The following is a 20,403-nucleotide window of genomic DNA, read 5'->3' on the forward strand; positions in this document are numbered from 1 at the left end:
GTTTATTTATTTTTGGGACAGAGAGAGACAGAGCATGAACGGGGGAGGGGCAGAGAGAGAGGGAGACACAGAATCGGAAACCGGCTCCAGGCTCCGAGCCATCAGCCCAGAGCCTGACGCAGGGCTCGAACTCACGGACCGCGAGATCGTGACCTGGCTGAAGTCGGACGCTTAACCGACTGCGCCACCCAGGCGCCCCGAACAAATAAATATTTTAAACAAGGGTATTTCAGGTGGCTTTCACAGCAGACTGAATACGGCGGAACACAAGAAAATAAATTTGGAGAGAGATCGGTAGAAAGTATCCAGAATGAATCACAGAGAGGAAAAAAATCATAAACCCAGAACAAATCGCAAGAAGGACATGACCGATAGCAAACAGGTGTAGAGGAGACAGAGAGGGAGAGGGATGGAGAGAGAAAAGCGGTATTTGGAGGAAAAATAGCCAAATATATTCCAAATCTTCTGGAAGGTAGTAACCCATAGGTTCAAGAAACTCAATCCAACCAGGATGAATAATTTTAAAAAATTATTAAAACTTAGGGGCACCTCGTTGAGCGTCTGATTTCTGCTCGGGTCATGAGCTCACAGCTCACGGGTCCGAGCCCCACGTTGGGCTCTGTGCTGACAGCTCAGAGCCTGGAACCTGCTTCGGATTCTGTGTCTCCCTCTCTCTCTCTCTCTCTGTCCCCACCCCCTGCTTGCTCTCTCTCTCTCTCTCTCAAAAATATATAAAACGTTAAAAAAATTTTTGAGATGGATCCTAAACTTAGCTGTGAAAACAAAACAATGGTGCTTCTGGAAGAAAGCGCAGGAAAATATTTTCATATTCTTGTCGTAGGCAGAGATTTCATAAAGAAGGCACGCCTACAGATAGAACCCCCACCCATAACCATCAAGGAAAATAGTGAGAACTTGGATTTTATGAAAACGAGGAACACAAAAAACTGAATGGCGACCCTCAGACTGGGAGAACACACTTCCAACATACCGATGGGACGGAGAACACGTATCCAGACTGCATCAAGAAATCCTACCCAACAAGGGCGTCTGGCGGGCTCCATTGGTGGAGCTTTCGACTCTGGATCTCGGGGTTGTGAGTTCGAGCCCCATGTTGGGTGTAGAGATTACTTAAAAATTTTAAATTTTTTTTTTCAACGTTTTTTATTTATTTTTGGGACAGAGAGAGACAGAGCATGAACGGGGGAGGGGCAGAGAGAGAGGGAGACACAGAATCGGAAACCGGCTCCAGGCTCCGAGCCATCAGCCCAGGGCCTGACGCGGGGCTCGAACTCACGGACCGCGAGATCGTGACCTGGCTGAAGTCGGACGCTTAACCGACTGCGCCACCCAGGCGCCCCATGAGATTACTTAAAAATTTTAAAGTCTTGATAACAAAAAAAAGAAATCCTATAGACCAAGACTAAAGACAAAACAATGCCATTTTTAAATGAGGGGAAATGGAACTGACGATCACTAGTCAGTACAGGAAGGAAATTAAAACCTTGGTGATACAATCACCACACACCTGTCAGGGTGGCCACGTTTTCTAAAAAACCAAAAATGCCCAGTGACGGTACGGGTGTGAAGCAGCAGGGAGTGTGAATCGGTAGAAACGTAGAAGGCTGATCGGTAGGATTTACTAAAGTTAAACCTTCTTACTTCATAGCCCAGGGATTTCGCTGCCAGACTTTTCCTCAAGGGAAATGAATGTCCGTGTCCCCCAAGAGGACATGCAGGAAGGCCGATATGACAGCAGCTTCACTCTAATGGCTGAAAACCGGACACAGGCCACCTGCCCGCCTGTGGCAGACAGGAAAGCAAACTATAAAGGAAGGAGCTGGGGGTGCGCACACATCCACGTGTGAATGGGTTTCAAACACCCCCTGCCGAGTGGAAGAATCCAGACATGAAGAAGTACGTTCGATAAGCCAATTATATGAAGGTGCAGAACAAACAAAACTCATCGATGCTGATCAAAGCCAGAGTAGTACTTGTGTTCAGAGGCGGGGCTTGATTGGGATCGGGCACACAATCCAGGTCACACGGTGAAAATGTTCTAGATGGAAATGTTCTATATCGCGATCTGGGCGGTGAGTATCCAAGTGTAGAGACATGTAAAATTCACCCATCCTGACATTGACATTTTTGTGCTCTACTTTAAAAAGTGAAAAGAAATCCTTCTTACGGGGGAAAAATGTTGCGATCTCTGGAGCCAGCCTTGACTGTTTAGGCTCTGAGATCAGGTACTGGGAGAGTGGGACCTCAGGCGAGTTACATAACCTCTCTGTGCCTTACTTCCCCGCTGTGGATAGTAATAGTGTCTGGCCCATGCAGTTGTGATGAGGATTAAGTGAATTAGCAGCTGTAAAGTTCAAAGCACTATTCTCGAAACCACCATGGCCTCTAAGGCTATCAGTTTTTGCTATTAAGTGATGGCTGCTCTCCCTGAAAGCCCTGAGCTCTCAGATGCTTCACTAGCTCACTTTGTCCCCACTTTGCAGCGACGATCATTGACCAGAGTCATCGTGATATGATGTTATGTAAGTTATTCTAGACCTTCCACTAGGAGATGCTCCCTTTATCCTTGACTATTACCCTCAAGGCCCTGATGAACTGCAGTCTTTGCTGTTAATTGTTTTAAACGTGCGTCATTAAAAAAATAAATTTCACAGCGCTCCGAAATGTGAAATCTATCATCTGACCAAAAGCGGGAAGCTACCCGTAGACGGGCACTCGGCCAGTCTGTGGGCAGACAGGTGCTATTTTGTGACAGTAACCCCAGAGGGAGCAGACCGACCCTTAGTAACCTCTCATGCTTCCTGTTTGCTGCAGGAACCATTGCACTGGTAATATTATTACTCATGTGATTGCATTATGCCCATTTTAAAACAATTCGTTTTGTATGGACACAGAACAGAAACTGAAATCATGGCTTCTGGTTTGGGGGTTTTCACATGTCTGCAGTGATGAAAATTGAAATCCTGGCCTGCATAAGGCAGATGTTACTTCCCTTTCTTAATGGCAAAATAAATACATTGCGTGCAGAGGGGTCTGTTTTGCAGCAGAAGGGCTCCCTGGGAAGTGTTTACATCTAAGCTTGTGGGTAAGTCGCTGACAAGGTGCTTTTTAGTAAAAAAAAAAATTTTTTTTAATATAAATGTATACAGTAAATGTAGCCAGTTGTAGATCAAAGAAAAGATGTCGTGTGTGTTAGTACGGGCACCGACAAAAATTTATAATATAAGCTGTGACGTGAAGTGTCTGTGACTGAGATCAGTCAGCCCGCAAATACTGGAGAGCCATGTAGGAGGCAGGCATCTGCTGGATGTTGGGGCTCAGTGAGAATGGGCCAGCGCCTCTCTGTCCTCCGAGCCCACAGACCAGTGAGGGAAACACAACCAGTCTGTAAATGTGGATGAGTTGCCTGTCAAGGAAAAGTAAGATGCCTTAATGTTTTTCCAGTTTTATTGAGAATGAATCGACAGGAAATATGGTACTAGTCCGAAGTGTGCCATATAACTATTTGATAATGTTTGTATCTCAAAAGAATCACCACGATAAGCATAGCTGACACCCATCACCTCGCATAGTTACGAGTTTTTTGCTGTGAGGAGAACTTTTAAGATTTATTCTCTTAGTGGGGCGCCTGGGTGGTTCTGTCCGTTAAGCGTCTGACTTCGGCTCAGGTCATGATCTCCCGGTTCGTGGGTTCGAGCCCCGCGTCGGGCTCTGTGCCGACAGCTCGGAGCCTGGAGCCTGCTTGGGAGTCTGTGTCTCCCTCTCTCTCTGCACCACCCCTGCTTGTGCTGTGTCTCTCTGTCTTTCAAAAATGAATAAACATTAAAAAAATTTCAGATTTATTCTCTTAGCGGTTCTCAAAGACACAATACGGTAATGTTCACCGTGCCCTACGTACATGACATCCTCCAGGACTTACTTATCTTATAACTAGAAGTTTTAACCTTTGACTACCATACTGACGCCTTAACATTTGATATTGAAATGTCACTCTGAGCTAGGAGTTGCTTTGTACATTTATGCACCCATTTTTCCCACACAGAACTGTTCATCACAGGAAGAAGAGAAGAGTAAGCCATTTGGGAGGATGGTGAGTAATGACAACAGTGGGGGGAGGGTGGGAGAAGGTCATGGTCTGAGGACCTGGAAGACGATATTAGAGGCACACGAGCTACCCACTCTTCCTTCTTCTCAGCTCCCAGGCACTGTAACTACCCCATCTTATCCAACTGCCACGGTGGTGCTCTTGATATTCCCATTTTGCTGATGAAGACTGAGGCTTTGAGACATTAGGACCGGCTCAGCACCACAGATGGCTAATGATGGGGCCGGCATCCTATCCATCACTGTCCCTGCAGGTGCCTGGGTGCCTGTGCACGCACACACACAATTTCTAGTAAGGAGGAAGAACATTGTCCCATCCCTCCTCACCTTCTCACCTTCACAGTTGACAAAGAACGGTCATAAATGCTTCGTCGCCCGGCAGCCCACCGTGTGGTCCTGAGTGACCCAGTGCTCTCTGGTTCCGTGTTCTCTCCCTATTCATCCCTAAAACTCTACCACCTACCTCCTCACTCCCCATGCTCCATGCGACGTCTATTTTCTGCCACAGGGTGGTCTAAGGCCACCTCATCTGGAGTGGCCTCACTCGGGACTGTCCTGTGACTTAAAAAAAAAAAAAAATTTGTCTTTGAATTTTGAGTTAATTGCAGGCTCCCATGGAGTTGTAAGAAAGAACAAAGAGAGACCCTATGTGCCCTTTACCTAGCTCCCTCCATGGTAACATCTTGCAAAATTGCAGTACAACATCACATCCCGGATACTGACACTGATAGAGTCCAGATACAGAATGTCATCCACACAAGGGTCCCTCATCGCCCCCCCTTCTATAGCTCCATTCTCTTTCTTTCCACTCAATCCCCTCCCTAACTCTTGACAACCACAAACCTGTTCCCCATTTGTGAAATTTTGCCATTTCAAGAATGTCACATGAATGGAATTATACAATGTATAACCTCTTAGGACTGGCTTTTTCCAGGAGAATTCTCTAGAGATCCATCCAGGTTGTTGGGTATTGAATAGTTCTTTGGTTTTTATCGCTGAGTAGCGATCCATATTATAGACGGGCGACAGTTTAACTATTTACCTATTGATAGACATCTGGGTTGTTTGTAGGTTTTGGCTATTACAGATAGAACTGTGTAAACTTTTCTTGCTAATTTTTGTGGGAATGTAAGTTTTCATTCTCTGGGACAAATGTCCAGGAGTGCAATTGCTAGAAGTTGAGGCGATGGCCTTCTATTTCTATTTCTCTGAGTGTTTTTTTTTTTAAACCATGAATAGGTGTTCAACTTTGTCAAGGGCTTTTTCCACATCAAATGGCACGATTGTATGATTTTTCTTCTTTAGTCTGTTAATATGGTGTACTACAATATGGTGTTCATATATTGAACCAGAGTTGCATGCTTGGGATAAACCCCACTTGGACATAGTGTATCATTTTAAATGTATATTGTTGAATTGTTCGCTAATATTTTGTTAATGGTTTTTGCATCTACATTTATGAAGGATGTTGGTCTGTAGTTTTTCTGTTTTTAATACTTTGTCTGATACGAGGGTAATACTAGTTAAATAAAATGAATTGTGAAGAGTTCCCTCCTTTTCTATTTCTGGAGGAGATTGTATAGAATTGGTGTGAATTCTTCAAACATTTGGTAGAACTCTCCAGGGAAGCTGTCTGGGCCTGGAGAGTTCCTTCTCTCTTTCTCTCTTCCTTCCTTCCTTCCTTCCTTCCTTCCTTCCTTCCTTCCTTCCTCTTTTTGAGTTTTAAAATGATGAGTTCAATTTCCTAAATAGTTATAGGGCTATTCAAATAACCTATGTCTTTTTTGAGGAATTCATTCATTTCATCTAAATTGTCAAATTTATTGTGCAGAGTTGTCTGTATTGTTGCCTTACGGTCTTCCAGATGTCTGTAGGATCTGTATTGATGTCCCCTGCCTTGTCTTTAATATTGGTAATTTGTGTCTTCTGTGTTTCTTCTTTGTCAGTCTTGCTGGAGGTTTTTCAGTTTTACTGATCATTTCTAAATGATCGTGTTTCATTGATGTTCTTTATTCTTCCATTTTTAATTTCATTGATTTCTGCTCACATCTTTACGATTCCCTATACTTTGGTTTATTTTTCTCTTCTTTTTCTACATTCTTGAGGTAAGAGTTTACATTATGGATTTGAGATTTTTCTTCATTTTTAATGAGGAAATTTTAACTTTAAAATATGCTTTTAGCACTATACATTTCCACTCCACACTGATGTAGTCCTCACATGTGTACTTTGATACAGGTACTTTCATTTTAATTCAGTTAACTGTATTTCATTTGCCCTTAGGATCCCCTCTTAGACTCATGGATTATTTAGAAGTGAACTGTTTCAATTCCAAGTGTTGGAGATTTTCCTTTATCTTTTTATTATTGATTTCTAGTTTGATTCCATTTGGGTCAGAGAACACACTCTGCATAATTTCAGTTCTTTTGAATGTGTTGAGGATTGTTTTATAAGGATAAGATCTATGTTGGTACATGTTCCATGAACATTTGAGAAGAATGTGCATTCTCCCATTGTTGGCTGGAGCGTTCTATAAATACTGATCGGATCCTGTTGCTCAGTGGTGCTATTGAGTTCTGTATCCTTGCTGATTTTTCTGTCTCGTTGTTCTAGTGGTTGTTGAGAGAGGCGATTAAGTCTCCGGCTGTAATTGTGAATTTATCTATTTCTTCATTCAGTTCTATCAGATTTTGCTTCACATACCTTGTAGTTCTGTTGTTTGGGTAATTTACACTTAAAAAAAAATGTTTTAATGTTTATTTTGAGAGAGACAGAGACAGAGAGCCAGCAGGGAAGGGGCAGAGATAGAGACAGACACGGAATCTGAAGCAGGCTCGAACTCACAAACCGTGAGATCATGACTTGAGCTAAAGTTGGAGGCTTAAATGACTGAGCCACCCAGGTGCCCCTGTAAGTATTGACATGTAATGTAAGTATTGACATGCTGGGCTTAAGTATGTATTTTATTTTTTATTTTCCATGTTCTATGTTTTTCATTTTCCTGTTTTCTTTTTTCTGCCTTCCTAGGAGTCACTTGAACATTTTTTTTTAGAATTGCTTTCTGACTTCTCTGTGTTTTGAAAGCATCTCTTTGTATTACTTTTTTAGCGGTTTCTTTAGGTATTACATTACATGACATCAGTCTTTTAGTGTCATGGTTTTATAAGTTGGAGTTATCATGTAGAGATCTTGCCTCCCCTTATACCTCCTCACCCTCCTTTGTTTGTAATGTAATTGTCTTAAATATTTACTTTACACACATGTAGAAGCACATCAAACAATACTTCAACTTTTGCTTTAACCATCAGATACAATTTGAAAAACTCAAGAGTGGAAGGAAAAGTTTATTTTGTTTACTCATATTTTTTTTTAATTTTTTTTTCAACGTTTATTTATTTTTGGGACAGAGAGAGACAGAGCATGAACGGGGGAGGGGCAGAGAGAGAGGGAGACACAGAATCGGAAGCAGGCTCCAGGCTCCGAGCCATCAGCCCAGAGTCCGACGCGGGGCTCGAACTCACGGACCGCGAGATGGTGACCTGGCTGAAGTCGGACGCTTAACCGACTGCGCCACCCAGGCGCCCCTACTCATATTTTTACTTAAAATGTTCTTTCTCTTTTTGGATGTACAAAACTTCCTTCTTTTACCATTTTCTTTATGTTTTGGAGAATTTCCTTCAGCCGTTTTTTTAGGGTATGTGTACTTGTAACACATTTTCTTAAATTTGTCTTGATTTCCCTTTCATTCCTGGATTTTTTTTCTGGATATAAGAGTCTGGGTTGATAGTTCTTTTCTTTCCACGAGTGAAAAATGTTGTGCCAATTCTTTCCAACCACTGTTGTTTTCAATAAGAAATCTGCTGTAATTTGAATTGCTTTTTCTTTCCAGGTAAGATGTCATGTCTCGCTCACTGTCTTCAGTATCAGAAGTTTGACTATGGCATGTCTTGTTGTAGATTTATTTGGATTTATCCTATTTGGAATTACTTCACTTCTTGAATCTTTTGAATCTGGAGGTTTCTGTCTTTTGCCAAATCTGGAAGTTTTTAGCCATTATTTCTTTGAGTATTTCCAACCTCCAAACACCCTTCTGAGACTATAGGTGTTCTGTTAGATCTTCTGTTAGGGTCCCATAGAGCCCTCAGCCTCTGCTCATGTATAGGCCATTTTCTCCCTGTTGTCCAGACTGGTAATTCCTGTCATTCTATTGTCCAGTTCATTGATTCTTTCCTTTCTCCTCTCCATTCTGCTGTTGGGCCCATCTGCTGAGTTTTCCATTTTAGGTATCGTATTTTTCAGTTCTAAAATTTCCATTTCATTTTCTTTATATCTTCTATTTCTTTGCTGAGACTTTCTGTCTTCCTTTGTTTCAAGTGTTGTCACAATTGTTCACTGAAGCATTTTGATGAAGGTTGCTTTTAAATTTTGTTAGGTAATCATGGTATTTTTTGTCATCTTGATGTTAGCATCCAGTGACTGCTTTTTTTCATTTGAATTGTGATTTTCTTGGTTCTTGGATAATGAGAATTTTGATGGAAACCTAAATATTTTTGATATTATGTAATGAAACTTTAGATCTCATTTAAGCTTTCTGTTTAAGTTGGCTTCCTCTGATATCGCGAAGGTAGGAGAAGTGGGACGGCACTGCCTCATTACCGCCAGATGAGGGTAGAAGTCCAGGTTTCCTGCTCGGTCTTTGTTGACCTCCAAGGGAGGAGCTCCTCATTACTGCTGGGAAGGATTGGAGTTTGGATCCCCTCTTGGCTTCCACCCATACCTCCCCGGCTGGGAGAGATAGGGGACCTCATTACGCTCCCCACCTGATCTCCACTGGCACCATGGTTTGGGGAGAATGTAGAGTGCTTGTTGACACTGGGCGGTGGTGAAGGTCCTGACTCTACTGGATCTCCTCTGCCACCGTCCCAGTGAGGAAAGGGGAGGCTCCTCATTACTGCCTGGTGCGGACGGATTCCAGCCTCCGTTTATGGTCTTCTCTGCCACCATGTTGACCAGGGATGGGGACAGGTTCTGGTGCTCCATTATGGCCTGAGGAGGGCAGAAATTAGGCTCGCCACTCATCTTTATTGGTGTAGGTGGGATGGGGCCACATTTTATCATGTAGTGTTTGACTGGAGTAGAGCAGTAATTGCTGAAAAAGTGTCTATATTTCTAGGGTGCCCCTTTTCTGTTCTTTTGGCTGTTTGGGGTGGAGGGCTTTTTTTTTTTTTCTTGTTTGTGCCCATTAGCATTTCCAGGTTGTTGGTTTCTTCAAATGAGTGTTTGGGGTATGAGTCACAAAGAAAACCCGGGGTCAGTGTGGTTCCTTGGGTCTCCCAAGGTGTGCGTTGGTGGTATAGTGGTGAGCATAGCTGCCTTCCTTGGATCCCCCAAGGTCCTTGGGCCATGGTCTCCTCACATTTGTTTTGTATAATGTCCAGAGTTTTTAGCCGTGCTTCGGTGGGGGGAATAGAGAAAAGCACATCTGCCCCATCCCCACCCCCACTAGCGTGCCTGTGATTTTTAACACATTGAACGCGCACTTCTTCAGATCTCTCTCCCTGTTTGAAAGAGGTGTGGTGCTCAAGTGCGAAGAGTACTCAGCAAGAGTCCGGAGACCCGGGGTTTCCAAACCTCACGGAACCTGCATCACTGTGTTTCCAAGGCAGGATCATTTACTGAGATAATTTCGGAAGCTAATTTCCTTGCTTTAGCTATTGTTCCCTCCCTTCCCTTAAAAAGTAGCCAAATCTTTTTAATTAAATTGTTTCTCTCTTGCCTTGGGGACTTTGTGAGTTGCAGGGGCCTGCCCAGAAGTTTCCAGCCATGCAGAAAATAATCTCCCCAACCAAATTTTTGCTTCCAAAAGCCCAGGTTCAAGTAGGTGATTGCCCAGGTCTTCCTGGGAAGTTGGGGGCGGGGGGGGGGGGGGGGGGCGGGTGAGTGGAGGCGAGAGGGAGGTGGCTCAGGAAAAACATCCCCTGGCTGGGGAGGGGACAGGTGGGGTTTGCGGATCACAGGAGAGCTCAGGTGTCTCGGGGAGGCAAGAGGACTTCAGGGCAAAGAGCACGCTGGACTCCACCTGTGGTCTTTGGAGCAAAGAGAGTAGGTCTGTACCAGAGCTGGCACAGTATGGAGGCCTTGCCTTCCAGGGACCAGGGGCAGATTATTTGACTGCTGAGAAAAACAAAATGTGGTCTGCCCTGTACTTGGGGCTGGAGTGTCAGATCCTAGTGTGTTCCAGTGAGGGCATCTGCCTTCTTATCTTGAGGGGACGTCCTGAGTGTCACATGGGACAATGCCTGTTAGAGCACCTTCCAAAACATTAGAGGTTGTTCAACATAACTCATGATTTTTATCAAGCACCTACTCTGGCTAGATGCCAGCATGATTTTGGAGACAAAGAAACATTCCAGAAGCATTGGGATTTATGACCTCCTGGGGGAGATAAGGCACGTGCCTGGGTGAACAGAGGCTAAGGCAATAAAGGGTTATGAGGTTGACCTATAAACTCGTTGTGAGATCTCCCCCATAGACTGGCTTAGGGGCCCTGACTTTTAACAGACTGTGTGTCCTAATCAGATTTTCAGGCTTCAAATGACTGAAACTTAATTCGTACTAGTTCAAGGTCAGAGGGAAAGTGCTGGGTCTCTTAATGAGGATGACCAACATTTATTTATAAGACACACACTATGAGTCAGGCGTGATTATCAAAAATTTGACTCATTTAATCCTCCCAAATGATCCTATGAGGTGGACACAGCTGTCACTCTCTTCACAGCTGCGGTCAGGGAGGTGCCGAGAGGCACGGACCTGTTCAAGGTGTCCAGCGGGTCCTGCCATGCAGACAGGGAAGATGGCCGCCATGTGGGGAGGTTGACGCTCTTCTCAGGGCCCTGGCGAGTCCCCGGGACAACTCTGATGGCTCCATGGGGCTCGCAAATCCTCTCCAGAAAAAATGCAGTGGCCCGAGGGATGGAACGTTCTGACTGGTTCCCGGTGGGGGTTGCGTTCTAGGATTGATCGAGGGAGGGCAGCTCCATGGAGAAAAAGTGGGGTGCACTCCACGGGTTACTGGTTATTTCCCAACTGGAAAGCTCGAAAGGGCTCAGTGGAAGGCTTTTATTTATGTGTGGGAGGAGGCCTCCAGGAGTTTTCCTGTGTCTGTCTCCAGACTTCTGCCCTGATCTTCAGCTTTGGAGGTCATCTCATCGCCAGATGTTATTTTCTTTCTTCATTTGTGGAGATTGTTTTCCTAGAACTTTCCTGCCACTCTCTATTCTGTACTAATGGAGAAAAACAGGAATAATCTGCAACACTTACTACTTCCTAATTTAGTTTGTGAATATTTACTTGCATTTTTCTTTTCCTGCAAGCATCCCTCATTGACCTCATCTTTCCATCTTCTGGCGCGCCCCCTCTCCCTCCCTCCACCCTGCGTGCACCTGCAGCCCCTCTTCTGCCCCCCCCCCCCAGCAGGGTGAGGAGAGAGAGTCCCCCTTGGGGACTGGGCCAGAGGGTGCAATGCGGGACTGGAGACGGAATGTGGCAAGAGGCGGGAGGGCCAGCAAAACAGGAACCCAGCAAACCATGGAGATGAAAACAATGTTTCTTTAGAATGAAGCAGCTTATAGAGTTTGCTACGCAGGTCCAGCCTAGGCTGCCCTCCCTGACACACCGCATATGTCTTCTGCCATTTCCCATCTCTGCCCACAAGGGCTGGGACATGGTTTTCCTCTGCACCTGCTCCAACCTCTTAATATTCTCTCTTTCTTCCTTCCCTCCCCACCCCTCCCGCCTTCTCTCTCTTTCTCATTCTATCTCACTCCCTCAGCTTTGTACTTTCCCTCTTTCTCTCTCTTCCTATTTTAAAGTGGAGGCATTGGCTGTCATGTAAACAGAGACAGAAAAGGCCCAAATGGCCCTAATTCTCTGCTAACATGACAGAGAAAGGATCAGAAAAGCCAACAAGGCATGGGCCACGACCCCAGGTAGGTCTCTAGCACCTGCTGCGAGGTCGTAGGTCTGGGATACAGCAGGGGTGGGATTCACCCCGCTGGCCCAGCCCAGGGGTCCCCACCACGTTCTCCCCCCCCCCCCACCATGAGCCAGGAGTCCAGGAGGAGTGACAAGCCCCTTTCCTGCTGGCTATATTTGCTTTTACTTGTCTGAAAACGTTCACCTTCAGAGTCAGAGCTCTGGGTTGTAGCAAGAAAAGCTAGCAAACACCTCTCTCCACCGTCCCCTCCTAAACCCAGTTTCCTTGAGGCTTCGGGGAAAGAAGTCCCATTAGCTGGCACGTTGTCACTGTGCAGAGACAGGTGTAGTGGAAGGGGCACTGGACACTGGGCAGGGAGACCCGTGTGGTTTTGTGTTTTCCTCCATGAAATGTTGGGGTGTGAAATGAGAGAGATGTTCTTATGCTGGAAGATGGGCAGGACAAGCACTTTTCCACCCCGGAGGGGATGCCGGGAGGCCCGTGCACCCCACTCTGCCTCTCCCCTAAACCACACAGCAAGTGCTGCGCAGCTTAGGTAAAGAAGGATCCCTGAAGTATGGTGAGTTCACGGGAGAAGTTACAAACATACCCAATCTGGATAAGAACTTCAGCTTTCCACCGTGACTACCGCCTGACTACACTATAGGGCAGGGTTTTCTCTGTTTTGTACCCCGTGTTCCAATGCGGAGAGCAGGCAATCTCTGTGTGTCTGCTAAGGTGGGGCGGGGGATGGGGCTAAAGTCGTAGGTTCTGGAAAACGAAGTTGAGGTTGGTGTAGCTCTGTTGTTGAGCAGAAGAAAAGCAGCCGATAGAGTCCGCTTAGATCAGTTCAGAGCCAGCCACCCTGTAAACAAAGAAGGTTCAAGGTCAAAATTGCTGGAAACCAAATCGCCAAAATATGAAGAGACCGTATTAATAGAGAATATGTTCATTAGATGTCTTCCTCGCCAGCTGGGAGTGGGGAGGCTGGGAAGCCATGGGATGTCCCCAAAGATTGCTCTGGAGGGATCTTGTGTTGGGGACCTGCAGGGGTGGGGCAGTCCACGAGGCTAAGCCAGACTCACCCCTTGCGGCCGGCTCCCTGCAGACGTTCACCTGTGTCAGTCCGCAGTCCCGTTACGAGCCTGTCTGGATGTCTGACCTACCCATCCCTCCCTTCACTGGACACCAAGGGCAGAACACTTGCACCCAAGGCCAAGTCCTCAGGGTGCCCCCACCCCCCCATCTCCCAGCCTTAGTGGCTGGCCATCTTGCAGAGATAAATCAGACAGCCTTTAAAATGGAATTTGGGGGATAACAGGCCAACTAGGCAACTGTGAGTACGTAATTATAAAGAAAGTGAATTCAGTCCCTGGCGATTGAGTCCACTGGCCTGCGTGTCCCCAGGATTTCAGGGAGCTGGTTCTGCCCCGGGGAAGCTTGTCCTTATTGGTGGTCTGAGTGGAGCCTGGGAACACTGGCTTCCCAGTGAGAGGAGGGAGTACCTTGAATAGGCAGTCAGTGGTTTACCCCAAGCTTCATGAGGGACACTGGGTAAATGGAACCCACACAGGGGAAGGTAAGCGGGAAGAAGGGGCATGGTCCAAGAAGCAACGATGGGGGGGCCCAGGGACTTTCCATCTCTAGGCAAAGGCCTGGAGAGAAATACAGGGCCTTGATCGAACAACTTAGGGTCTACCGTGGGGAGGAGGGCTGGCTCTGTGACCGTGGATCACGGATCACCCAGGGTGACTGGGAGTCCAGTTGGGCACATGTTGGCAATGACATTGCTGGCAATGACAGCTGCTTAGTGTCGCAAGGGCCACATGCTGGGTGAGTGCCTCTCCACGGGAGGTTCTCAAGCTCGGCCCGGCCCGCCTGTCAGTGGTGTCTTAGCAGAAATTCCTACTGGGTTTGGGCTCTGGACTGGCCAGTCTTGTGACGAGCTTCTCTTGTGTTTGCCTGCGTGGCGCACACACGTCCACTCAGAGTGCTCCAAAATGGCCTCGGTGAAGCGCCCGTGTCCTAACCTTTCTGCACGGTTCCCCTGCTCTCCTCTGTGGCCTGTTTGACCAGGCCAATCGACGTTTGGCTCGTGCAAGCCTGAAGCTGCTGGGTGGGCTGGGCAGAGACAGCGTTGCTGGGGGTGGGCGGGGGGGGGGGGGGAGGTCAGCAGAGGGACGGTGGAGGCATGGAAAGAGCTAGAGATCAAGAACCTAGGACAATGCATTACCTTTAACATAGCCCAGTTGGGGTTGAGTTTCTGTTACTTACAACCTAGAGTCCTGAGACAAACATCACAGATCTGACTTAGTCTGCTGTTTGCATATTCCCTGCTTTGGCACCAGAGGATTGGGATTGGATTGCTTGCCAGGGGCCATGCGTGGTGGGAAGTGCTTGACATGCACTAGTTCCCGTGTGGCTGAGAGTCTAATTACCCAGTGTGCAGATGTAGAAGTGAGGACCCTTTCAGCACCTGCAATGGGAAATCCGGCAGCTCGAGTCACGCCAACAAGGCCCCGCTTTCCCGCTGTCCTCCCTCCCTGGCTTCATACTCAGCTCCTACATGCTGTCCCCTCGGCCATCCCCTGAAGCCCAGCAGGCATCGCCTTACACCTCTAGTTCCTGACCAACCAGTGCTATAAATTGCATAACACAGAACTGGGGGGGGGGGTGGGTGGGGGGGTGGGGAGGTTTCCAGAAGGAAATTCCGGACATGTCCCTGGGAGCGAGGACAATGGATGCTGGACAGAGAATGGAGGCCGGCACAACGGGACTACAATGTCACATTACTTGCCCTGACCACAGAGCGGGGCAGTGTCCAGGCATGTTCTCACGGAGAAATCCCATCTGCCCCAGAGCAGGTGCTGGGCTGCAGGGCTGGTCAGCCACCCTGGGCCCCAGAAGCCAGGCCCCTTTGTCTCTGCCTTTTGGCCTCATCTCTCCCCCAGGAGGTTTGTGGATTTGAATCCTCTTTCCAGAACACTTGGAGTTTTTTGGCTTCCCCGTTCACTACGTGTAAGGCACCACACAGCCTGCTGGGCCCGCCGTGCACAGTGGCCCCTGAAAATACCGTGGTCAGGATTCCTTCGTCTTGGCCAAAGGTAGAATCGAGGTAACGCGTCCGCCTTCAAGCGAAACTATTCGGACAAAAGCAGGGCCGCACTCCCCTGGAACTCGTATATTGTAACGCCCTTTCCTCCTTTGATCTGAGAGGAGAATTTGGCCATGGTCGTCAGACCCCTGGGTGTGAAGTCCACCTGCCTGGCAGGAGAAGCCCTGACTTCTTTCCAGGTGAGGAGAAAGATGGGGACTTGGCTCCTTTGAGGTGTGGGGGGACGGGTGAGCCAGGTGTGCTGGGGTGAGAAAAAATGCGTTCCTACCTGCGGACCCAACATGCAAACCGATGAACAAAAGCATTAGCCTCCGAGACTGGGAGTAAGAATGTCTTGTCACCATGGTTACCAGGAAATGGACCCACTCATATAATAAGGGCTTTAGCAGACGCCAGGCCATCTGATATTCCAGTCTGGGGCCAAATGAGAGGGTGCCTGGAGTTCCATTCCGTACGCAGTTACCTGAACACAGCTGTGGGCCGTACTGAGCCAGGCGCCGGCAACAAGCCGTGTCTTTTTTTTTATTGGGGTGCGGCCGATGGGCGGGGGCGAGGACAGAGGCCTGGGCACCTTCACCCGGCGTCCCCTTGTTAACCAAAGAGTAGTTCTGCATCTGGCCACAACAGTGCACCAGGAATGAGAATTTGCACCGTCTCAGTGTGTGGAGGAGGAGGGGGGTGTCACCCCAGATACGGAGCTGTAGTGCGGAGGGCAGTGGACCGGCCATCTCTTCTTCTCTAGTCCTCACGCTCCTACCTGGCAGAAAGGTGCTCAACAGTGAAAACAGAAAAGAAAAGACGCCCTGTCCCTCTACCCTCCTTCCTGACGCCCCCTCGGGCCCCATCCGCATAGCCCGCAGGCTCGGAGGCGGCGGTCCTGGAGGGAGACCCCGGCTGTCAGTTGGACGCCCGGGGCCGCCCGCCCAGCCCCCGCGAGTTTCCGGACCCCGGGGGCTCCGGGGCTGGGGAAGGACCGCGATGCCGGCCAGGCGGGGGCGCGGGGCGCCGGGGAGAGCGGGGGACTTCAGCCGGCGAGCCCGCCGCCCTCCGCAGGAGCAAAACAAGAGCACGCGCACCTGCCGGCCCCGCCCCTCCCCGCGCGCCGGCCAATCGCGGGGCGTGGGCGGGGCGTGGGCGGGGCGTGGGCGGGGCCGGCGCGGCGGGCGGGGCCGGAGCCCCAGCGGCAGCAGAAGCCCGAGCCGGCGCGGGGCGCAGCGGCCCAGCCCGGAGCGAGCGCAGCCTCGTGCCCGCCGCCCGTGCCCGCCGCCGCTGCCGCCGCCGCCGCCGCCGCCGCCGCCCGTGCCCGCCGCCCCCGGGGCATGGCCTGTCTGATGGCCGCTTTCTCGGTCGGCACCGCCATGGTGAGTGAGGGCATCCTTCGCCTCCGGGGCTTGCTTCTGTTTTCCAGGAGAGCGAGAAACGCACAAAGACCCGCACCCTCACCCTGACACCCGCCCCTGAGTCCCCGGGGAGAAGCCCGGTTCCCATTGCCCCCAGCCCCGGCCACCTGACGCCTCGGGATGCTCCCCGCACCGGCAGGGGACGCGGGGCAGGCGGAGGGGCCAGGAGTGTGCGGGAGGCGGCCGGGCAGCCCCACCAGTGCACAGATGGCCTCGTCTGGGTCCCCTCTGGCTAGGGGCGTGGGGCCTGGGTTCCTGAGCTCACTGAGCTGGGTGGCAGCCTGGGCCCGAGGGAAGGGGGGTGGGGGGGTCCCTCCCTCCCTGCCGGCGCGCGCGCGGCCCGGACGCGGGGAGCCCGCACTTGCCGCGCCACCCTCCGGAGTGCCTGGCACGGTCTGGGGGAACAAAAGAGGAGGCTGCTCCCTGAGAGCCAAAGCTTGCGCTGCCCCCCGCGCTCCGCAGGGACAGCCTCTCCCGGACGTGCTCGGGAGGGGGTGGCGGATTCCGGGGAGGCAGCCCAGGGGCGAGCCGGATACCTGCAGGCCACCTTCTCTGCACCCTGGAGAGAGCCCAGGGTGGGGACAGGGACGCGGATCTCCCGTTCCCGAGGGTGCCAGCTCCGTAGGGGGACCACCGGGTGCCGGCAGATTCAGCGCTGGACCCAGTGACAGCAAGTGCTGTTCCCATTGGTGGCCCAAAGTCTGCTTTTGCTCCTTTATACGAGCTCCAGAAACTCACATTAGGAAAAAAAAAACAACAAAGTAGCCATCGACCTGTCCATCCTAGGGCCTTGCATCTTTATGCCTAGCGCACCGACCTTGCAGTTAGGTACTTACAGACTAGATTTCAGGTCACCCAAAGTACAAATAGAAAGTATTCCGTTTTCCAACCCACCTCGCCCTCCCTCTCCATCCCTCTCTCTATCCTCTGTCTGTGGATTTACTATCCTGCTAATTACTCCCCATAGGCTGTAAGCCCACGGTGCACAGCACGCACCCCCACCCCTCGCCTTATTTCATTTTTAGCATCCTGTGTTTGAAGTCAGCAGGGCTCAGCAGGATCTGACCGACAGTTACCTCTTGCCTTGAGCCCGAGGAAAAAAAAAAAAAAAAACGTAGCTGACGGTCTGCGCATGCTCTCTGCTCTCACAACCGCATCCTATGCTCCAAACAGGTTACTGTGGAACACATACCGAGCGGCGCCAGCTCATTATATAATGATTTTGTGTAAACCGATAGAATGGGGCCGCAGACATGTTTAGGAGGTTGGTGGAGCAGAGGCTGGCGGGGGGACACACTGACCAGGTCCCCTCTCTGGGCGTGCCCTGCCTTCATTACTTGGCTTCTCACCCGGAAGGGGATATGGAACCACAAAAAAGGCAGCCCCTCTCACATTTGCTTTCATGTGATTGAATGTTTGGGGAACACTTGGCAATTCTTCCTTTCACATTTGCCCATCTCTTTTGGTTGCCTAGATTATGTGGATAATGGAAAATTAAGGCGATCCTTATTGTTAGTCGTAGGTAAAGAACGTTTCAGATCTTTGAGATGCCGGGTAACTCCTGAAGTCCTTTCAAAGCTGCAAAAGTGGTTTATACGTGTGGAAAACCCATGAATCCAAACGTTTTAAGGTATTGATGTTTTTATGTCAGGATTTTCTAATGTTATGTTATAGTTTGATGCAGACCCAGAATTCCACAGTGTTCTGAACTCAGATGGACACACTAGCGGCTGGGCTCATTTTTTTCAGGAAACATTGTTTGGTTTGAAAAGCATTTCCTCCCCCCAAAATCGTGTAATTTTTTTTTTTAATTACAAAAATTCTACCCAAATCATAAACAAAGAGCACTTGAGAGAGCCCCAGGATCCTGAGCTCTTTCGTTGCCCCCTGCTCTGGGGTCCCACCTGGGACTGAGTGCGCCGGCTGTGACCCTGGAGAAGCTGGTTTAGAGGCTGAGCAGAGCACCCAGCCCTGAGCTGGGCTGGGAGGGGCGGGCACGAGGTCCCAACGGGATGGTGGTATTTGGAGCCGTATGAAGTGGCTTTTGGTGATGGTGAGGTCAGCGGCCTGAGTGACCACGCAAGTGGCACTTGCCTTTTGCTTGGTTAAGGGTGTGACATTTGGATCAGTCTCCCCAGGGCAATGGCCTTGAGGATTCTTGGCCAGCGTTGTCCTCTGATGTGGCCAGCGTCCCTGGGAGGGATCTGCCCTCCAGTGAAGGGCCCACCGGTTCCAGGTGGGGACCAAGCCCAGCAGGTACCCGCGGAAGAGAGAACCGAGAGAGAAGCGAGAACCGAGGGAGAAGCGCGTGCCAATGCCTGGCGCTTGTGTCTTCCTCTCCTTTTCCTCCCTTCCCCGTGAGCTGCGGGAAGAAGTTTCTAGCTCTCACTGTGTGTTTCCGGGTAAACAGAGTGAACCTTCCTCACAGTGGACTGGGGGCGGTTGCTGACTGTCAGAGACCCTCCCCAGCTAAACACGCATCTCTGTATGCTTGCCTGCCAATTGGTATGAGCGCCCAAGAAAATACTCTCATGAACGGCAGGCAGTAACAATCCAAACGGGGTCTCCTTGGCATTCAACACCATGAATGGACGTGTTATTATTTATCGTGTATTATGGAGCACACACTGTGTGTAGATGGGGAGGTCAGAGGCAATGTGTGGAGAAGACAGGGAAACATACAATGAAAGGGAACAAATGTGCAGGGAAGATGTATTTGTTTCATTTTTAATGAGCTCAGGAGGCTGAGGACAAGTTAGCTGTAACCTACATTGCCGGCCGCTCTCATCTGAGGATGTGTTTCCAGAGAGCTGGTCTATTTCCGAGTGACAGCCACTGCCTCTCATCATACAAGATTCCATGATTTTAGTAATTGGGGGAGGTCATTGGACACCCGCAGAAGAAAGGTGGGTAACGGTTGGTTTTTGGCGGGGGCGGGATGGTATGGTTTCCTCAGTTCCTTGTGGATTTTCCTACAACGGGCAGGGGCTCGGATGACCCCGGGTCACCTACAACTTGCCTCGAGACAGCTGAGCAACCTTCGAGCCCCGTCAAGGACACTGGCCAGGGGAACGGGGCACAGAGAGGAAACACAGGGGGCTGGACCCTGACTTGGCCACTCATGCACTGTGGGGTGTCGGGGGCAGAAGGCGGTCTCTGTGCCTTAGATCCCAACTCCAGGCCAGTGGGAGATGGTAATACCCCCTTCGGGTGGAGACAGGAAGAGGCATACTCCTGGCAGTCTGGAGTTTACAGGCACTTGTAATTGCTGAATCAATAGTCACCATTGTTTGTAATCACTTACCTAGTAGGCGGGAGGCATTATTATTTAATACTTTAAATAATGAGTACTTGACGCGCTCTCTCTCTCTCTCTCTCCCTCTCTCCCAGATCAGTTTAGCCACCCAGCTTTGTCTTACCGGGCTTGTCCCCTTGTTTCCATCCCCACGGCCACTTGCTGGTTAAGGCCACTGTCACCCTCCCATCTGCACGTTGAGGCAGGAGATGGTTTTTAATTACAGTTCTGGTCTGTTACCCCCCTTTTAAATCCCTTGGTGCTCCCCCCCCAAGGACTTGTAGATAAAGTACAAAACCCTTAACAGGGTTTGCAGACCCTGTGTCTCTAGTTTCATTTTACCCTCCCTCCCTCCTCCCCACCACCTGGAAGGGGGCCCAGCCTCTGAATTTCTCTCAGATCCTCCCCCCCCCCCACCTTGTTCCACTCTCTCCTGCCACTGAGCCTCTGCACCTGCTGTGGGGAACATCAAGCACCCTCCCCCCACCTCACC

At 49.6% G+C, this 20,403-nt stretch overlaps 1 protein-coding gene across 5 annotated transcripts in view; it reads left to right on the forward strand.

Moving 5' to 3' along the window:
- Nucleotides 1-3,016: 3,016 nt before the first annotated feature.
- Nucleotides 3,017-20,403, forward strand: part of ABCG1 (ATP binding cassette subfamily G member 1) — an 80,830-nt gene continuing 63,443 nt past the window's right edge. For 3 of the 5 annotated variants that reach the window (XM_086676036.1, XM_086676038.1, XM_086676039.1), the window contains exon 1: nt 16,394-16,576. In XM_086676036.1, the coding sequence (XP_086532162.1) occupies nt 16,535-16,576 (42 nt within the window). In that variant the 5' untranslated portion in view covers nt 16,394-16,534. Of the gene's footprint in view, nt 3,107-4,063; nt 4,112-16,392; nt 16,577-20,403 lie in introns of those variants that run through there. The other 2 variants (XM_086676037.1, XM_086676035.1) reach the window with 2 other exon arrangements.

Source organism: Puma concolor, chromosome C2 (assembly GCF_028749965.1).
Source record: "Puma concolor isolate L17-30 chromosome C2, mPumCon1.1.hap2, whole genome shotgun sequence".
In the NCBI taxonomy this organism is placed as follows: domain Eukaryota; kingdom Metazoa; phylum Chordata; class Mammalia; order Carnivora; family Felidae; genus Puma; species Puma concolor.